We start from the raw sequence: 19,985 nt of genomic DNA, 5'->3' as shown, positions 1-19,985 counted from the left end.
ACTTTTACAGTGGACCTTTACAGTATTGCAGCTCTGCACTGGTTCTCCGCTGAAAACGAGGTGTCACAGTGTGAGTCGGCGCTCTTTCGGAACAGACAAAGACATGGAAATGCAATTAGCTTGCGAGGCAGAGAGGGAGGCGCTGAGAATAGCACTCCCTCGTCTCCTCTCCCAGGCCTTACGCAGCAGAGCATCATGGGGGAAAGAGAAGAAACAAAAGACCACGTTAAAACACCGGCTCATGGTTAATTCAAGCCATGCTGAAGGTAGAGCATAATTATAGCCCACACACAGAGGCATACACACACACACATATACAAGCGTACACACACACACACCTCCATGCCTGTCCAGCTAAAATCTAACATCACAGAGAAAGAGAGCGAGAGAAAGAGATAGAGAGAAATAAAGGTAGAGGTACTTTAAACAGAGACCGCAATCTCTTTCATCTCCCACTGCACACACACATCGTGTCTGCCCGAGGGGTCCTCACCTCCCCAAGAATCTTCTCTCTCTTATGTTTGTTTTTGTTTTGCCGCGGCACTTTTTCCTCGGCGTTGGCCGAAAATCAACTGGAGGTTAAGTTTGTGTAAACGCCTCGATAGGAAAATTGCTGTATGCCGAGTTGAAATAACAGCAGAAATTACAGAGAGATGAAGGGAGAGAGAGTAGAGAGCGGAGGGCTGTCTGTGCGTCTGCCTGACACAAAGAACAATAAACACGTTCCACATGGCGAGAGGTGGGCTCCAGATGCAGGCCGGACCGGAGGACTAAAACGCGGAAATGGCTTCCAGACAGGCCTCAGTGAGAGCACAAAGGGCCATTCTCAACCACCGCCTAGTGCAGCACCCGCTCCTCTCCTGTCTCTCTCCCCCCCCCCAGAATCAACCGTCCAGCTCATTCAATTGTAAACACAGGGAAACTTCAGTTACATGACTTGTCCCGCGGAAACTCTCCACCAAAATCGCTGATTCTAACGTGCTTGTGTTGGACTCACACCAGAAAACACGTGAGGATACTATAAAGCTAGATCCTAGATTGGAAGTTGCTGTGGCCAGGCCAGCTAGGCCTTAGACCAAGACTCCAAAGTAATCAGATTACGTGCAGATGAAAAATGGGTTTGAAGTGTTTGTAGTTTTGTATTTATTATGGATCCCCATTAGCTGTTGCCAAGGCAGCAGCTACTCTTCCTGGGGTCCAGGAAGAATGTCAAGTTATTAAGTCCATTTGTTTGTATTAAGTCAACTTGCCCAGGTCATCATTAATTGCAGAGTAAATTCCCGTTTGCTTTGGGTGTGTGTCAATAATGAAGTGGTGGCCGTCTAGGATACCAGTCCTGGCAACCCCCAGGCTACGTGTCCCGATAGCCTAAATCTATGCAATGTAAACTAACAGGGTCTGGGTTTTTCTGTTGATCCTTGAATTCCAAGACAAATGCTACAAACGAATCAACTCTAGGGCTCAATCCATTCGCAAGCGTCAGGCTTAAGATTCCATACATATTGGTGCGGGCATTAAAGAGGCATGAAATGTGGCTGTATGGTGGGTACTCTGGGCTGAAACTGAAGAGTAATGTCCCCCCTACACACACACACACACACACAGCTGGAGTTCTCTGTCAGCGGGTCGAGCAGGTGGCACGGAGAACACGTTTTTTCTTTTAGCCGGGTGAGGTGAACTGGCCTGCAGAGAGAAAGAGAGAGAGAGTGAAAGGAATACTGGAAGGGGAAAGATCTGTTCTGTACTGTACCCTCTCTCTCTCTCTCTCTCATTCTCTCCACTCCCTTCACCTCATTGGTCCAGTTGACCAGGAAGGCCTGATATGATTGGTCACATCTTCCATGGGTGATGCTGCTGTAAGCTTGAAAAAATTTAGTCACAAAGTTGTCATAACATGTTCAGCTTTAAAGTCAGCAGCTTACAGTATCTTCTAAGATGGTTTGAGATTCACAATACCATTTTTTTTTTATGTCATCTGTGTCTTTAATCCCTTTCAAGCATGAACTATAATCGCTAAACAATGAAAGTATGGCGCCCCAATTTGCATAGCAGTGAAAGTTTATTTTTAACTACATTTGATTGAAGTATAGACAACAGCATCCTCTATTGCAACCCATGAAGACTTAGGAGCTAAGACTGGCGTTCCAAATGACCCATTCTGTCCCGACAGATGTGCTTGGTTGTTTTTGACATCTTCCCTTTGCAGATGGCTTCTTCCTGCATGCAGGGCTTCAAAAGCAGACAACGTTATGGACAAACATTTAGCCCATGAAGTCATAAAGTGGGGCCGAGTTAAACCACATTGCCAGGGCCTTGCCAAGCCTGACAAGACAGTAAATCAGAGAAGAAGTGATCTTCAACAACAAAAAAACACGTAAGAAACCACGACCGGTTTCAAAGTTCGGCCCTCCTAAATCACCCAGCTATAAACACTTTATAATGCACTTATAAAAATCGGGCCTGATTAATTAAGCTCCCGCAGGGGGGTTATGGGTGGACAGACAGATTGTGAAGACTATGAAACTCTCTGGGAGCTTTCAAAGTCCAGGAACTTTCAAAGTCCCCTCCGTTTGTTTCGGAGTTTGAAAGCTAAATTGATCAATCACCACCATGTGTTTCTGGTCTCCGAGGAATGGTCCGGGCGGTTTACAAAATGTCCGCCATGCATGTGGCTTGCTTGCCCACGTTGGATTTGAGGGTAGTGAGAATGTGGCAAGAATGCTTTTGGTGTGTGGAAGGGTGGAAGGGAAGAGGCTGGGCCAGGCGCTAGCGCACGTTTAGAGGCTGTCACAGCCAACCATCAGGGTGGAATCTGTCCCCCCCCCCCAGCAGACCCACCAATCACCACATGTAGGTGACAGTTGGAGAGGGGCGGGCCAAGACTGCCGTGATTGATTGCAAGACCACAAATAGCTTTCATGCATTAGCTCTCCCTTACATCCACACAAAAACACACACACACACACACACACACACACATCACACACCCCTGGCTGCCTTGCTATTGATATTTGGATCTGTCCCGATGTTCTTCCACTCCTCCCACCTGACTGCCTAACGAGGTCATTTCCAACAACGCGTCACGGAGCTCAATCAAAGACTGAGCGCTGCAGCATCGCTACATCAAACCCTTCCCTCGATTTGCCTCCACTGGCCCTTAATGACTGGCAATGCTGCCGGAACGACGGGAAGTGAGGGAGAGGAAGAGAAGGGAGAAGGCGGGGGGGGGGGTATTGATCTATCGAGACATAATGCACTATTTGGATCCTGAAAGCGAGATGGCGATGGCCGCATGCACTCAGGGAAAAAAAGAAAGAACATATGCAGAGACGATAGGCGGTATCCATTTAAGACCCCCCCCAATACATGTTTTATGGAAAGAGAATTACATCTAATAGACCACAGGTGTACATCCGCAGCGTGTCCATAGGAGGATTATTACATTCCCTGCATAGTTACCGCGTAGTTAGCCGGCCGCTACCGCCCGCCTGATTGGCCGAGGGGAGTAATACAGAAGTGCAACCCGTGCAAACCCGTAAAAAAGTAATGCAGTGAGATGACGGAAGAGGAGTAGTAGGTGGAGCGCCCCGCCCTGTCCCCCTGTTTCCTCGGCCGCTCAGACACACACCAACATAAGCTCTGGCAGTCCATAATAGAAGATGGACCCCGTCAAGACTGGATGAATGCTTATGTCTCTCAATGCTCTCTCCGCTCGGAGATTACATCAGATGTGAGGGCTGCGCCGACATAATTCTTATTTAGATTCACTATTTCTCTGTGGCAGACGGGTGGGGGGGGGGAAGATGGGTGAATAGAGGAGCCAAGAAGTTAGGAAATGAGGAGAGGAGAGGATGTTGTGGAGAAGCGGGAGGTGTGTTCACAAAATGCATGCCTGTTTCATCGGGGGTGTTGATAGGATGACCGGAGAACAAAGTGGCATGCAGGAAAGAGAGGCCAGGCAAGCTCACACAGAGAGAAGGGAAGGGGGTTGATCTCTGGTCTGGTGCGATAAGCGACGGGGGCAGGGGGGCAGTAGAGGGGCGGGGGAGGGGGGGGGCTGGAGAAGATCCTTACACTGCAGCTGGATGTGGACCCAGGCCCTTCTGACACTTATTCCAACCCCCCCCCCCAGATTAGCTGTCATCTGATGCCAGGTCTGCCTGAACCCCCCCATTCCCCCTTCATAACCTCGCACCCCTATCCTGGCCCCCTCTGCCCCTTGCTTTTCAACGCTGAGCCAATGAGCTACAGTCGATCTGGCGGGCTTCCACCAACATGGCTGGTGTTTGTGCAATGGTTTATCGCAACAAGACGCAAAATGGACTTCCCACCAGAGCCCTGTGAAGGATTACGGGCCTCTTTGAGGAGCTCACTCATGGTGCGACTGATAAGGACAGTCGAGGGAGAAGTGACGTGCCGGCCAAGGGGGACTGTTTGGGGGTGACCTATTCGGGGGTCAGTCTGTGAATTTGGGGTCAGTGTGTCAAACCTCTCATATTGGCTTCAGAGTTATGTGTGGCTAAATACGAAACACAACGGCCCGCAATTATGTAAAAACCACACACCAAGACCAGATTTCACACTTAAAGAAACAGTTCCGATCTGTAAACCATCTGTAGAACCATCTCATGGATCGAATTTGTGATTATCTATGATTTGTTCATGGCGATTTAGAATATGCATTAGGTGATGGTCTCAGCATTGACTGCGTGAAGTCTAGGAGCAGGTGTGTCAACATAGGCAGGAGGTATCAAAGCATTTTAGACCTCCTCAGTCAGAAACCCTGTCAAATCACATTCCCATTATGCTCTTCAGAGTGGAAGAGATCAAATCCGGTTCCACTGGGGGTGGGGGGGAACACGACTTGTCACTTAAGCTGCAGCTGTAAAATGGCCAGGGAAAATCCAAGTGGAGGGTGGATATTTGGAATGGGATTGAGCCAGACAGAGGCTCAGTGACATGGAGAAAGTGGAGATGGAACCACACAATCATCTTCTGGGCCGTGATTTGAGCCCTGGCGTTTCAGTTAATAGCTATGGCAGGGATGGCGATATAGCCCCCTGTAAACTCGCACACGGCGCCACTCTCTGGAATTTCGCTATTAAAGGGTCAGATCTGTGGCACCGTGCAGGTGCTCAATTTGTATCGAAATTGCCCAGAGCGGCAAACTCATTTAGCCAGAGCTGGGCGAGAGACAGGGCCCTGTGAAAGAGCTTAATGAAGCCGGCCTCACTCTGTAAACCCCTGTCAATCTCCAGACCCTCTTCTCCTCCTGCTCCCGTTCTCCTTCTCTTCCTCGTCCTCCTCGCCTAGCGCCACCATCCATATAGAATAGTAGCATCATGTTGAGTTATCTTCAGCTGTCTGTAGCCTCTGCGCAAGTTGGACGCAAACGATGGCCATTGCTGTTCGTCGTGGAGATGTTTTGGGTTCCAAGGTCTATTGTAGATCCAAGTCTGTTTTGAGTTGCTTCGGATAAAAGGTGTCTGCGAAATGCCATTCTATTTCTTATCTGTCGTCGTAATTTCTCCTCAGACACACCATACTTGTCCTGTCTCATCCGCAGGTTTCTCCATGGGGAGTACACCGTGGAGGTGGCCATCAACGACTACCTGGACATCTACTGCCCCCACTACGAGGACCCGCTCCCCCTGGAGCGCATGGAGCGCTACATCCTCTTCATGGTCAACTACGACGGCTACACCACCTGCGACCACCGCATGAAGGGCTTCAAGCGCTGGGAGTGCAACCGGCCCCAGAGCCCCAACGGACCGCTCAAGTTCTCCGAGAAGTTCCAGCTCTTCACCCCCTTCTCACTAGGCTTCGAGTTCCGGCCGGGTCACGAGTATTACTATATCTGTAAGTAGAAAGGTTGTCACATGGACGAATGTCACGCACGCACACACGCACACACGCACACACACACACACACACACACACACACACACACACACACACACACACACACACACACACACACACACACACACACTGCTGCCTTACAGATACATGTTATGTCTCCTATTTGAGGTTTCAGGTAGAAATGATTGACCGTCACTGACACATGTGCATCCATGTGTACTGGTCCTTAGCACCAGGATTATGAAGAACCTTGCTTCTTAGCCGATGGGTCACATGGCCTAGTAACACGGATCTAATTGGCTATTAGCTATTGGCCGCGTTCAAGTCAGGACCAGTCAGGCTTCTGGTGAAGGACTAACTTCAGCCAATAGAAATCTTAATCAGACCCCATATTGTGACACCCTTTTATTCACCCCCCACACTGGTTATGTCCCCAAGTAAGGTAGAGAAATAAAATATGCAAGTAGAAATGACTTTGGACCCCCCACTGACTACACAAAACAGACACAGTTGTGACCCATCAAGAATATTCAGCGCTGTCAACCCATCGCTCTTTAGTTGATGAATATCAGGGAATGCCATTTGGGTTGTATGTGTTCCTTTTTTGGTTCGTTTGAAGGATGATTTTATCCAATTTGGTGGGAAGCGGGGGAGGAAGCCACAATAGCGGTAGGGGTTTAATTAATAGGCTTTGCGTTGTGGTGTCATTTTTCTGCCATGGATGATTGCCGGGGCTAGGAACCAACCAGGAACGGGCTATTCAAACCCACATGTCCTTGTATTTACTAGATAATTGTTAACTGGTATTTATTTGAAGTAATTCAATATTATCATGAACCAGTTGGTTCCAATTTATGGTTCCTTGCGCTAATTGATTGTATGAAAACATAGTTATTGAGGCAAAAGCGATGTCATTATGCTGTTACAAGGTAAATTCCAGGTAAACCACGGACCGTGAACTAAAGCCATAGCCTGTAACTAAACGGCCGTACTGTTACCAATCACAACATTCAGCGGCCAAACCAGAGAGGAGCCCCGGACAAATCGTTTATCTCAGGCTTCCGGTTGACTTGTCCGTCCGCGTGTTTTTTGCCTGACCTGCCATCCTTTTGTGTGGCACCCTGGCGCATCCCATCTCCTTCCACCCCTTGATGAAAATGTCAATTTGTCAAATGGCAAGCGAGCTATTAGCTGGGTGCTTAGCTTCACAGGGTGGGATCGGTGCTAGACCAGTTAGCGGTGCCCTCATGTGGAACGCCTCAAATTATGCTGATTGGTCAAATCATATTTAGCCGAGGGAACTTGATGGGGGTAATTGTGTCCTTCTGGCTCCGGACCGTGGTCATTACCATTTTTTGGACGTGAGGCGCTGAAAGCCATTAGTGGTGCGGTGGGCTGAAAGCGGCCAGGGTGGCGTGCTCTCCAGACAGGCCTGACACCTTGCCTACCGGACGCTCCACGCCCACTTCACTTTCAAGGTCGCGGCGCGCACGCCGCTTCCCATTTCCCCTCCGTCGGAGGCGGTTTTTTCCCCCCCCTCCGTGGTCCATTCCCGGTGCGGTGTGTCCATGAGCATGACAGGACAGGCATGGGTTTGCCAGGGTGCATCTGTCCCTGTTTTGCTAATGGCCCTGTGAAAGGTGTCCTTTGGTCTGATGAAAAGGCCCCCTGCTGGGCACAGGCAGGGAAAAGGCTCAGAGCGGCATGCCGGATGCATTAATGAGGCAATTTCTGTTCCTTTTTTGTTTTTTCTCTCCCCTCCCCCCTGTCTGTGCCCCCCTCTCTCTCCCTCTAGTTCATCTTTTCCCTTGGTTTTTCCAAAAGAGGAAAAACTTTACAACATATAAAAATATAGCGAATTTCAGGGGTGGGTGTAACATGAGGACTTTTCATGTTATATTAATAAGACTCATTAACTGGGTTGCTCTGATTCTCTCTGTGTGTGCCCTTGTGTTGCTAGGGGGATGCCACTTAGCCCACAGGAGAAAAGGTGACGTGACACTGCCTTGCGATGCTAAATCCTGTAGCGGACCGGCACTTCTAAGATTGATTCGGCACACAGCACATGACTCGTGTGTGATGTGAAGGGAGATGAGGAGAGATCAGGATCATTTTAAAGCACAGTGCTACTCAGCAGCTCATCATTTCTAGCTGTTCACTGCCATCTGTTGTTGGTCATGCCCAACTTAAATTACAAAGACAAGAAATTCCGCGTTATAAGACTATAATCATTTTTATTTGCCGCTATGATATGATACACCCAAACTGTACGATATGGTATTGTATATTTTTTACTATATATATTTAAAATATTTTTTTTTTAAATTATGTTTTTAGAAAGCTTTTCATGATGACATTCCTAAGAAGTGGGAGTGTGCGTACAGTACTGTAGCCTGACAGACTATAAATCCATAACTCGCAGGGACCAGTTGTGACAGTATTTTGACAGCACCCCTGTGTGACAAGATCAGGGAAGAGGGACCACATATAGGGCAGCTCTATACCTCAACCCAGCCCCCCTGGCCCATCACTCACTGCAATGTGTATGGATGCCGCCCCTCCAACATATGGTATATATTTCAATGCTTATTATCCTCTGGGTGATGGAAAGGTATTTAGGTTGAGGGAAAAGAGTGGAAGGGGGGCTGGGGGGGGGTGCTGCAATGTCTAAACATCCCCCTTCCTAACCAGTGGGGCGTCCCTCGACTTATTATACTCTGCGGGATGTTGTCACTCCTGGAATGGAGGAGTGGAGGGGAGACAGAGGACTGGCAACAAAAAGAAAAGCCAGTTCAAAGTTAGCATTCAGTGTCTGACGATTCCTCCCCGTCCTGAGCTTTTTTTAATGCACTCCGCCCCGTAGCTCCTAGCCAGGCCCCGCATTGTGTGGCCCTTTGTCCCCAACAGCAGCCGAGGCTGGGAAGCAGTTTGCCCCGCCATTCAGCACTCCTTTTTTTCTCCCCTCCCTTAGAAAATGATTTGGCTACTAGCAATATTGTAGCTGTCATGGCCCCTGGAGTGTTAGGGCAAAGGGGGATGCTTGAGAAGTCGGGTGTGGGGAGTTACCGGGGTAAAAGGGGGCTTAGTTTGGTTATCTGTGAACAAAGGGGCACGTCCATCACCCCTGATGTGACCTCCCTACCCCCAACTCCCAGGCGTGATGGGTTAGTGGTGGCACAGAGCCCAATCAGGCAGTGGTTTTGGAGACTTTTATGCTACTGCATCTCCATACACACACACACACACAGAGTTGTGACTGCTCAGTCACTGCCACCACCAATAACAATGCCCCCCCCCCCCATGTGCACTCGTGCAAATACCAAATACACACACTCAAACGCAAACCTAAAGAAAACACACACACACACACACACCCCACACCCCAACTAGAAACACGCACATAGACACACATTTAAATGGAAGTCTCAAGTTATGTTAGGAGAATAATGTTTAGAGAGAGGAATAAGTGACAGATGCCTTTGCATTTATGCACTATATGTGTTTTGTGGATGTGTGCTATGTCAGTGTGTTGTTTGTGTGTTCGTTTTGTGTGTCTTTAGTAGGCTTCTTGTTATTCTGTCTAGACTATAATCTATGTGCCGCATTCCGGGCATTTACCCCACCAAATACGGAGCCATTTTAAAAGACCAATTACCAAAAATGCTGTTGCAGGAGAGTGGCCATTTTGGTGCCTGATATTTGTTTTTAATGGCAACAAAAATCGGTGTTCTTTTTTTGGGATTGCCGAGAGACAAAATGAAACATAATTTGCCATGGTTAAATTAGGAAAGTACTGCTTTCAATTTTGGTCACAAAAGACTACACTTTTGACCAACAAAAAAAAAGCATTTTCAAGGTTAATTAAGAATGCAGCACTACGCCCAAAGTCTCTTTCTGCTTCTCTCACTGGTTCTTTCCAGTGATGCTATTAGCATATCAGGGGTTGCACGGAGTTGTTGTTTTCCCTCACTGAGCCATATGTTGTGTGAGTACACTGAGACACTTGGACCGTGGAGTAGTGGAGTTTTGTCCTTTAGCACTCCCATTCACAGTAACAGCCTGCTAAGGGCTTAGCGAGCCATGCTAATGTCTCTGCACACACAGCACCTGGTCACTGAGGCCTTCCAAGTTCCAACTCTGGTGGCAATGTCAGAGGGACAGGGTCACACAAGAAGACGGGCCAGAAACTCCTCAGGTGTGACAAACTTGACTTCTGGCCCCCAAATTCTTCTCCCAAGATGGCCGCCGTTTTTCACAGGCTATCATCCACAATTGCGCCCTGGCTCTCAGCTGGGTTGCTTTTAAAATAGCGTGGGCACATTTTTTTTTTTTGCGGGGAGACTGAAAGTTGACTGAAATGAGTGCCTGATGGATCACCTCAGTGAAATCTCGGTCCATTGAGGGTGGGACATTTCAGTTATAACTCTCTAATGGAACATACTTACCGTCTTTCCCAGCCAGTATAATTTGAGCTATTTTCTCTGAGATCTGACAAGAGAAATGCTGCTGAATGTGTTATTCATTAACAAACATATGCTTGTGTGTATTTCTCGTTCTCTCTTTCTTTCTCTCTCTCTCTCTCTCTCTCTCTCTCTCTCTCTCTCTGTCGTTCCAGCGTCTCCACACCCTAACCTTGTCGGGAAACCCTGCTTGAAGTTGAAAGTCTATGTCAAGCCCACAAGTGAGTATTTTGTTTCTCTATCCAGTCTTCAGGGAATGTCGTGTGAAATTGCTTACACTCAATTTTGGTAACACTAGCCTTCCTTCAGAATAAAAACCTTATATTTCTAACTTTGCCAATAACTTTGCCATGTTAAGAATGGGTCTAGTCAGGAAAAGAGACAGTAACATATTATATGAGGTTGTAGAGCTCTCCATCACACCCATCGTGCATTAAATTGTTCTATAGGCATCCACAAGTATTAATGTCTACAAATAAATAGAAATGTGTTAACTTATCACACAGATGGTTCAAAGTTTCACCAAACAGGCAAGGCAATTGTCTTTGTTCAGTTTTCATACAACACTCTCCGAGCACTTGGAGAGCACTCAACTATGAAATGTGCACCAGTTCAAATCAGCCAATCAGGGGAAAAAGAGGAGCTCCTGTGACGCGACTTCCGCTTTTGGACGTGCACCTCGCTGTTTAACCTGGTGACGTTAGTTAATATCCGGCGAGCAGCTAGCTACGGCACGCAGTTCCCATCTGGAATATTAACGAGGTGACCACCCATTTTATAATCCTCCTCCACATTTACTGGATTGTTGACCAGAATGTGGGGTATTTCGCTTTAGGTGCTTCTTTTCAATCAAATCAAATCCAATTTTATTTGTCACCTGCGCCGAATACAACAGGTGTAGACCTCACAATGAAATGCTAACTAACAAGCCCTTAATTAACCAACAATGCAGTTTTAAGAAAAATCTTTAAAGTCTTTACTAAATAAACTGAAGTAAACAATAAAAACAAAATAAAAAAATAACAGATAATTAAAGAGCAACAGTAAAAAAACAGTAACGAGGCTATATACAGGGGGTACCGGTAGAGAGTCTATGTGCGGGGGCACAGGTTAGTCGAGGTAATATGTACATGTAGGTAGAGGTAAAGTGACTATGCATAGATTATAAAAAGAGAGTAGCAGCAGTGTAAAAAGTCAGGATGCTCTCGATGGTGCAGCTGTAGAACTTTTTGAGAATCTGAGGACCCATGCCAAATCTTTTCAGTCTCCTGAGGGGGAATAGGCATTGTCGTTCCCTCTTCATGACTATCTTGGTGTGTTTTGACCATGACAGTTCATTGGTGATGTGGACACTAAGGAACTTGAAGCTCTCAACCTGCTCACTACAGCCCCATCGATGAGAATGGGGGCGTGCTCGGCCCTCCTCTTCCTGTAGTCCACGATCATATCCTTTGTCTTGATCACGTTGAGGGAAAGGTTGTTATCCTGGCACCACACTGCCAGGTCTCTGACCTCCTCCCTATAGGCTGTCTCATCATTGTCAGTGATCAGGCCCACCGTTGTGTCGTCAGCAAACTATATGACTTAATGTGTTGAAGTCATGCTTGGCCATGCAGTCATGGGTGAACAGGGAGTATAGGAGAGGACTGAGCACGCACCCCTGATGGGCCCCTGTGTTGAGGATCAGAGTGGCAGATGATGGTCTACTTGAAACATGTAGGTATTACAGACTCGGTCAGGGACAGGTTGAAAATGTCAGTAGAGACACTTGCCAGTTGGTCAGCGCATGCTCGGAGTACATGTCCTGGTAATCTGTCTGGCCCTGCGGCCTTGTGAATGTTGACCTGTTTAAAGGTCTTACTCACATCGGCTACGGAGAGCGTGATCACACAGTCGTCCGGGAACAGCTGGTGCTTTCATGCATGCTTCAGTGTTGCTTGCCTCGAAGCGCGCACAGAAGTCATTTACCTCGTCTGGTAGGCCCGTGTCACTGGGCAGCTGGCGGCTACATTAGATTATAAAATGTGTAAACTGTCATGCAATTTTTTTCTCAGCAGTCCCACAAATCTCTCATTCTGAGCCCATATTAACCCAGGGAAGGGAGACAAACAGATCCTGAAGTAGCAGGCGTAAAAGATGCATCAGAGCTTGACATTCTGGTCCTGACAGGAGAAAAAAAAAATGTCGGGGGAGGTTCTCTTCTGCACTCTTCAGCCAATCCAGTAAATGTGGAGGAGGAGTTCAGATGGTGTCGCCTTGTTTACGTTCAAAAGAGGAAGTCGCGTCCCAGGCTCTCTTCCATTTCCCCTGAAAACCGGATAAATCCGGTTGTTGGCGACCCCGCTGAGGGTGGTCAGAGCCTAACCCGCAAAGCCCTCTGCTTCTTGATTGATGAGGGTAAACCTTCGTTCCATCTCTGTCTTTGCTCAGCACACTATCATCCAGACCCCTGTTCAGAACTGCTTAGGATCCCAGTTAAGCCACTAGGACTCAGAAACGCATGCACACACACACACACACACACACACACACGCACACGCACACGCACACACACACACACACACACACACAGACACACACAGACGCAGACACACACACAGACACACACACACACACACACACACACACACACACACACACACACACTACACTTGACACACTGCACACACTGGACACACTGCACACACTGCACACACTGGACACACTGCACACACAAACTGCAGTCAGAGGTACATGCTGCTGCCCTCTGGGCACAGTCTGGTGGAAATAATTCATCTGACAAGGTCAAGATAACAATCCAAACGCTGACATCCGACTAGTCATCATTCACCAAAGCTTGATGCCGTGGCGTCCCATAGTGCATCTGTTTTCGGGACAGTTTTACAAGTCACAGCAGCAGGCAGCAGAGCAGGTATTACCCATTTAAAAAAGGGGTTTAAAGTTGACTTAACCTCAGACCAGCTATGGTGCGAGGTGACGTTCTCCACCGCTCTTTTAAATGGCAACTTAATGCGGTAGAGCTCCGTAGGCTGCACCGTAGCGTTATACACATAAAGTCTTTCCTATGTTGCAAAACCATACGGGTCATTATGGAGGAATTATGAAGCACCCACTGGGTGCTGTATTTTTCCAGGCTCATACACTGTTGTAGACCTATGCCTTTCCATAAGCATTGTTGTAGAGAATTGAATGGAGAGGTTTCTTTCCAACTGCAGCGACATGGCCAGTTAGAAGCCAAAGAAAGAGCGGTCCGCTTGCAGACGTACGTTCTTTCGACTCACAGAAGGCATTCATTCGTTTCAAGCTATTTGTACAAAGCCTATGGAGAATGAAAGGTATTAAACTCCCTTCACAGCTCAGACTACTGTGTCAATATTTGGAGCGGTGTTATTTGCAGTAATATCCCTGAGCTCTAGTTTGGTGATTTTCATTTGGAGTTTAACCCGACTGGTTGTGCTATTCCATTATCTCTGTATAATTGTGAATAAACATGTTAGAGATGATCAATTTCACAGGGCAGTTAAAACAATTATATGTAAATTGAAAGTCATACAGTTTGTCTATTACAGAGTGTTTCAATTGTCAGTTTCCTTTGGTGCTATGGCATATTATAGCATGACAGCATTTTTTGCCTACTTTTTCCTCCCTGTGCACTATAGTATAATTAAGATATATTGTTTGAACATGGAATTAAATTGTATATGGTAAGTAAAAGTCATAGTTAATATTAACGCTATAGGCACAATCCAGTTACCTCAACATTTATAATAGTACACTTTTCAAAAACGACAAAGAATAGTTGTAGTTTATAACCAAACAATGGCTGATGATTGATTGCTATTTTGCTTTGTTTTTACCGGTCAAATTAACTGATTTATATCTCTTAGTCATTTTTGAAATTACTGTTGAATCACAGACATCAACAAATGTCCACGTAACCCTTGACAGTTCGCAATCCCACAAGTCCATTTACAGTATATTCTCCAGGGGCGTAACCAGAAATTAATTGGTGGTTGGGCCTGCAGAAATTTGTATGGGCCAATGATTGGGTGGGCCTGGCAGGGCCTGGCTCCCCAGTGGGGGGCCTTTGTCCACCCAGGCCCACCCATACCTATGCCCCTGATCTACACGAACAGTATCCCGAAAAGCCATTTGATGCTATGACTGAGGATTGCTCACGCAAGCTCCGGCTCGTTCTTAAAACAAAAGCTTGTCTGCACAAATAATATTCACCACTCTCGCTATTTGAATATCTAGGGGAGAAACGCATTTATTGGATGCTATGGTTAAATCAGGATTTACGGGTGGATTTCGGTGTGGGTTCGCTCGGAAGTTGGGAATTGCATTTCCATAGGCCCGAACCGATCCTGTGTGGATTGGAGATTGTGAAATATATATGTGCATATTTACAATTGCAGTATGGCGGAGAATGCGGGGACCTGTCTGTTTAAGGCCTTTATTATCCAAAACAACCTGGCCTAGCCTCATGCCAGCCTCGCCCCACCCATTACCATAATTCCTCTCCCTAAGTCTGGTATGTGGCTGTTTATTTTCCATCTGCTCTGAGAGGGTAAAATCCCTAATCTTGTTTGGGAGACGGGGGTTAACCTTGGTTTTTCCCAGAAACCCCCCTTTTTAATGTATTTTGGCGGAATGGAAACAGCCTACTCTTTTAATATTTAGTCAGGGAATCCAAAATCAGAAAGCTATTAAAGTCATGTTAAATAGACCTGCTCAAGGGAGAGAGAGCCGAGGTGTTGTAGCTCACGTTTAATACGCCTGTACGTGGTACATTTGAGGACGCCCTCAGCCTCACGCCTCAACTCTCCTTAAGTCAGCCCTTCATTGTCAAGCCTGGACCTCAGATGTCCTAAAATGTGCACCATATGCCAAAGCAGTGTTTAGGCCCCACGCATTGTTTGATTGGCTGTATCTCCGTCGGTGTGACTCGTGTCTTCAAGACGAGTCTCCCCACGGAGACCTGTCAACAACATGTAGAGCTTCTCACTCTGCTCCTGCATGCCAACTGTGGAGATGACAGTCAACGTGAGAGGTGTAAACAACATTACAGTTGTATGTATGACTATTGACAGAGCATATCTGGGTCACAGGGAAGAAAATAACCAAAAGGCATCAATGTATGCTTTTCCCAGTGATTTGACACAGCCCAGAGACAGCCAGATTGAAACTGCACAAGGATTTGACTGTATTAGAATGGAACCTGTTTGAAGCATAACCACTCTTTTTCTCTCCCTCTCTCCCTCTCTCTCTCTCTCCCCCTCTTTTTCTCTTTCTCTATCAGATGACTCGGTGTATGAGTCCCCGGAGCCCTTCCTGACAGACGACAGCACCGGTGGCTGTTGCATGGCCGTCCCTTGCCTCTCCCTTATGCTAGCAATGCTGCTCACGCTACTCCTTTCCTGCTCATAGCATCCTGGGCCCGCAGGCAATACCCCCATTAAACAGCCCCCCCACCAGAATCCCAACACCCCCAGCCCCAATCGACTTCCCCTCAAATCTGCCGCTTCTGACCACCTATAAAGGGAGAAAGTGACAGGACTCCTCCCCATCTCCCGTCCTCTCCTTCTCCCATACCGGTCCACACTCCTCCACCCCTCGACAGGCACCACCTGGACACTGTACACTCATACTTCCCCTCCCTCCCTCCCCTACCCAGAACCCTCCTCAATCCAACTCCTCAGCGGAACCCCTGCTTCATGACCACTGGCCTCTGACCCTATCACAGCTCAAGTCCAGTGGGCGATTAAAGGGAGTATTCCTGGGACCAGGAAGGAGTCCCTTAAAGACTTTACAAAAACAGCCTCCCAGCTACCGAGGAGCAGCTGGGATGTGCAGGAAGTGGAGGGGGTGGGTTTGAAACGAACTAAGAGGAGGACGAACTCCTCTCCCACCCGTCTTGATTGCCGATGGATCGACAGCGACGTCTTCTCCACTTAAGGACCCTCTCGTGTTCATCTTCGGACTGTTTGCGTTTCTCTAGTCTTTGTGCTTTGATAATGCCCAATAGTGTCCCACCTGTACATGTTCATTCTGTTACAGTGTATTATATCGTAGTATCTTTCTTTGTCACGTCGACTCCTGCAGTGATAGATCATAGCTGAACCGTCTTTCTTTCTCTCGATCTCTTCCTCTCTTCTTCTCTTCTTTTCTCTCTTCTCGTGTGTCTCTGACCAGTCTCTAATATCCTGGCAATTTCTAGCAGTAGCAATCCAGAGTAGATAAGGACCTTTTCTGTAAATCTGCCAAAGACACTTGTTGAAATTTTATACGGGGGGGGGAACAGGGGTGTGGGACGGCGGCGTTGTGGCTATCCAACGAGGTCGTAAGCAGCCATAGAGCTCTGTGTAGACCCTCCGAATCATGCCACGGGGGTCCTATCACGGACAGTAGGTTGACGTTTGTCATGAGTCTTGCCCTGGTGGCAGAACTGAGCGATTTCCCCCTAGATAGGCCAGCTGCAAAGTCAAAATTGGCTATATTGTACAAATTCATGAAAACTAAAATGTAGTTTCAAGTTAGGGTTAGGGATTAGTGTTAGCAGTGTGGGTAAGGTTAGAGTTAGGTTTAAAAATACGATTTTATGACTTTGTGGCTGTGCCAGCTTGTGACCACTCTGCAGAGCTGCCTCCAGAACAAGATTCAGGCCGAAAAACGCTAACCTGCTTACGGACAGGGCAGTGTAGATTTTTTAAAAAAGAATGTTCCTTAAGAAAACAAACAAATGAACCGTTTCAAAAATTGCCTTTTTTCCACTGGTGCTGAATTCAAAACGAGTCTCCGTCTCAAGCTGCGCTGCTGAGTAGAGGGGGGGACATCCTGTAGTGGTGAAGTGTTTTGTGAATTTCAGGTTTTGCTTTTCGTTTCCCCATCCTTCCCTCCTCTCATTCTCCCACATTTTCTTCTCTAGCATTCTCTCTTTCCCCCTTCTCTCTGTCTCTCTCGTGCTCTGAATGTGAGTTTTCACCGCGTGACGTTTTTTAGCCGTGTGACACATGCCGATTGCTATGTCAGGTCCCCTTGTCTCAGTCCCAGTACTACGGCTGTGGGCCGCTGGGACATTCTGGAGATTGAGATAATGGACAATGTGAACTCCCCATGCACAGTGCAACCTAAGGGACCCGGGCCTCCATGGACAGCAATGGGGAGGTGGATGGCCCCAAAATACTAGGAGTTTGGAATCTCAGTAGCACTTTTGCTCACAAAATGGACTCTTCTGTTTCGCGAAGAAAGAAAAAAAAAGACGGGGACCGAAGTGTATGTATGAGGATCATGTTGTGGCTTTATGATAGAACGCTCCTCTCCACGATCATGACGTTACACAGAGAGCTGGCCTACAACATCCGCAGGAACTCAGAAATAAACAGCATTTAAAAAAAGTTCGCTAAATACAACTTTTATATTTTACTTTATTCCATGTTATTTTTTACTTTACTTTTCAAAAAAGCAGCAGAAATGATTCATATGTGATATGAAATGATAATGTAGACCCTTGAATTACTAGACCGATGATGGGACAGTCTCTGCAGTCAAACAAGTCTAGAGAAGTCAGCCGTTTGCTATTGTTGTTGTTGTTTTCCTGCTTGTATCACAATGCATTCTGGTACTTGTAGTCCTGTAATCATTATTTTTTAAAGGTGAAGAACATGGTGTGGTTATCAGATCAATTCCTTTTTAGTTGGTTTAAATGTGGATGAAACCTGTTTTGATTTCATATGAAATGTTCTTGTTTTGGCATAGGAAAGCTATGGGAGAAAATGGAAAAAACACAAATAAAGCTTTTTTGTCTGTAGCGGAAGTAGCTCTGGTTTACAGTGTGACATGTCTCTACTGTAGGCTACAGAGTGAATACATCATCAAAGTATTCATAACTGCTGTTTCAATCAAAACATGAGCTCTCAGCCACTGTTTCGAGTGTCTTTACCTAAAGTAAATTGCAGTCTAATGTTGATAAGCTGTTTTGTAGTTAAAAAAAATGTCTGCATATATTCTTTGAAAAGATTTCTTGTTTTTTGTACATTTTGTTAATGGATGCTTGTCAAAAAAAAACATTAAAACAGTTCATGCATTTAAGAAATTGAACTTGTTAGAGAGCTGGGGGTGGTTTAACATGGCCAAATCTAAGGGTCACCCCTCAAGATTTTCCAAAAGGTAATCAATTTGATGGATTTGCCACTTCTGACAATTCTCTTCCCTGTGATGCATGCCTAGCATACAACCTATTTTAATCAAAGAACAGACTTTCAGACCTGTGCTGATTGACTTCTAGTGAGTGTTCAGAGGGAAGATCATTTCAGAAATGTATCAATCAGTGTTTGATAATTTCACAACAAATAAAGCTTCCACTAAAAGTGGCCTCTTTGATTTTGGCTTTAAAACCATGAGCTTATCGCTCGATTCTGTCCGTGTCGCTACATCACCACTTCCCAAAGAGCTGCTCTGACTGGTGTGAGATTGACTCATCTCTCTCTCAAAAAGAACTTGAGAGAACTTTTCTATATCTCATGAAATCAGATGTCCCGGAGGATTATGCAAAAGGCCTAGGGGGGATTAGAGAATGATCAATACTTCGCCATGATACAAGTTCCCTCAAATGATACAAGTTTCCACAGTTTTGATACAGGTTCCCTCAAATTATAACAACTATTATGTGCTATAATATAATACAAGAAAATAGTAAATTAAATTCGAGCAGAGACACAATACTTAATTATACCTAAAACCTAAAATACCCAGCACTGGTCCCTCCCTCCATGTTGATCTGAACCATTTCTGTTCTTTCAGAAGAGATGGGGGGGGGGGGCTGGAATGGTGGTTGTTAGAAAAGATGGTGGAGTTGTGTTCAGGAAAATGGGGTTTGATAGCAGTGAATGCAGCAGGTACCTCATGCTGAGGCAAAAACTGGTAACCTGGGGAGACTGATAAAGAGGAGATGGGATAATTGAGGGTGCTTTGAGATGGGTTTCTCTCTACCATTTCTCTTGTTTTCTATTTTTCCCCCACACCATCCCCTGTTGGAGATTCAGCTGGGTGTCTCTCGCTGCTATTTGTTTGCTGAAGCATACTGTGCTTTGTGCTTTCAATACGTCGCAGGCAGTCATATCTGCATTGACCATCTCCAATGGACCACGGCATTACCCCTTATGCAGCCACATCCGACCACCTGTAGACGTTGTGAATACATCTCATCTGGGGTTCGGTGAGAATATGATTTCCTATAATGACCGTTACATGAGGCCTAGATTTTTCTCCCCCCCCCCCCGAGACACGCACGTCTATGACTCACGCAAATGTTTGAGTTACGAACACAAAGTTCAAGTTTGGATTCAGCCCCATGGGCCTGTAGCTTTCAGATGGAACTCCTGTAATCACAACTGTAATCACAGTTGGACGATATTAACCCAGTTTTTAAGGGCTAATGGAGCAATCTCAATGGCCCTCTGCTGTCTCTGGTTATTGCAGTAATGGTAATGGGCTAGCACAACTGTTTCACGGGCCTCTCATCTGTTCTCCATTATAAGATATCCTTCTCATGTTTTCAGTCTGCGCATCTAGCACAGGTACAGTACATTGCTAACATTACTGATGTCTATTTATGATTTACTAATCTGGTTTATTCGTGACTTCGTTAACCATGAGAAGGAT

At 46.4% G+C, this 19,985-nt stretch overlaps 1 protein-coding gene across 1 annotated transcript in view; it reads left to right on the top strand.

Annotated features, from left to right (window-relative positions):
- Nucleotides 1-18,704, top strand: part of LOC106613575 (ephrin-A2) — a 124,803-nt gene extending 106,099 nt beyond the window's left edge. Inside the window, exons 2-4 of the mRNA XM_014215977.2 lie at nt 5,567-5,859; nt 10,478-10,543; nt 15,625-18,704. Coding sequence (XP_014071452.1) covers nt 5,567-5,859; nt 10,478-10,543; nt 15,625-15,752 — 487 coding nt within the window. The 3' untranslated portion in view covers nt 15,753-18,704. The remainder of the gene's footprint in view (nt 1-5,566; nt 5,860-10,477; nt 10,544-15,624) is intronic.
- The last annotated feature ends 1,281 nt before the right edge of the window (nt 18,705-19,985 follow it).

The sequence above is a fragment of the Salmo salar genome, chromosome ssa10 (assembly GCF_905237065.1).
Source record: "Salmo salar chromosome ssa10, Ssal_v3.1, whole genome shotgun sequence".
NCBI classification, from domain to species: Eukaryota; Metazoa; Chordata; class Actinopteri; order Salmoniformes; family Salmonidae; genus Salmo; species Salmo salar.
The sequence above is the reverse complement of the archived record's forward strand: the minus strand, read 5'-3'. Positions and strand labels throughout refer to the sequence as shown.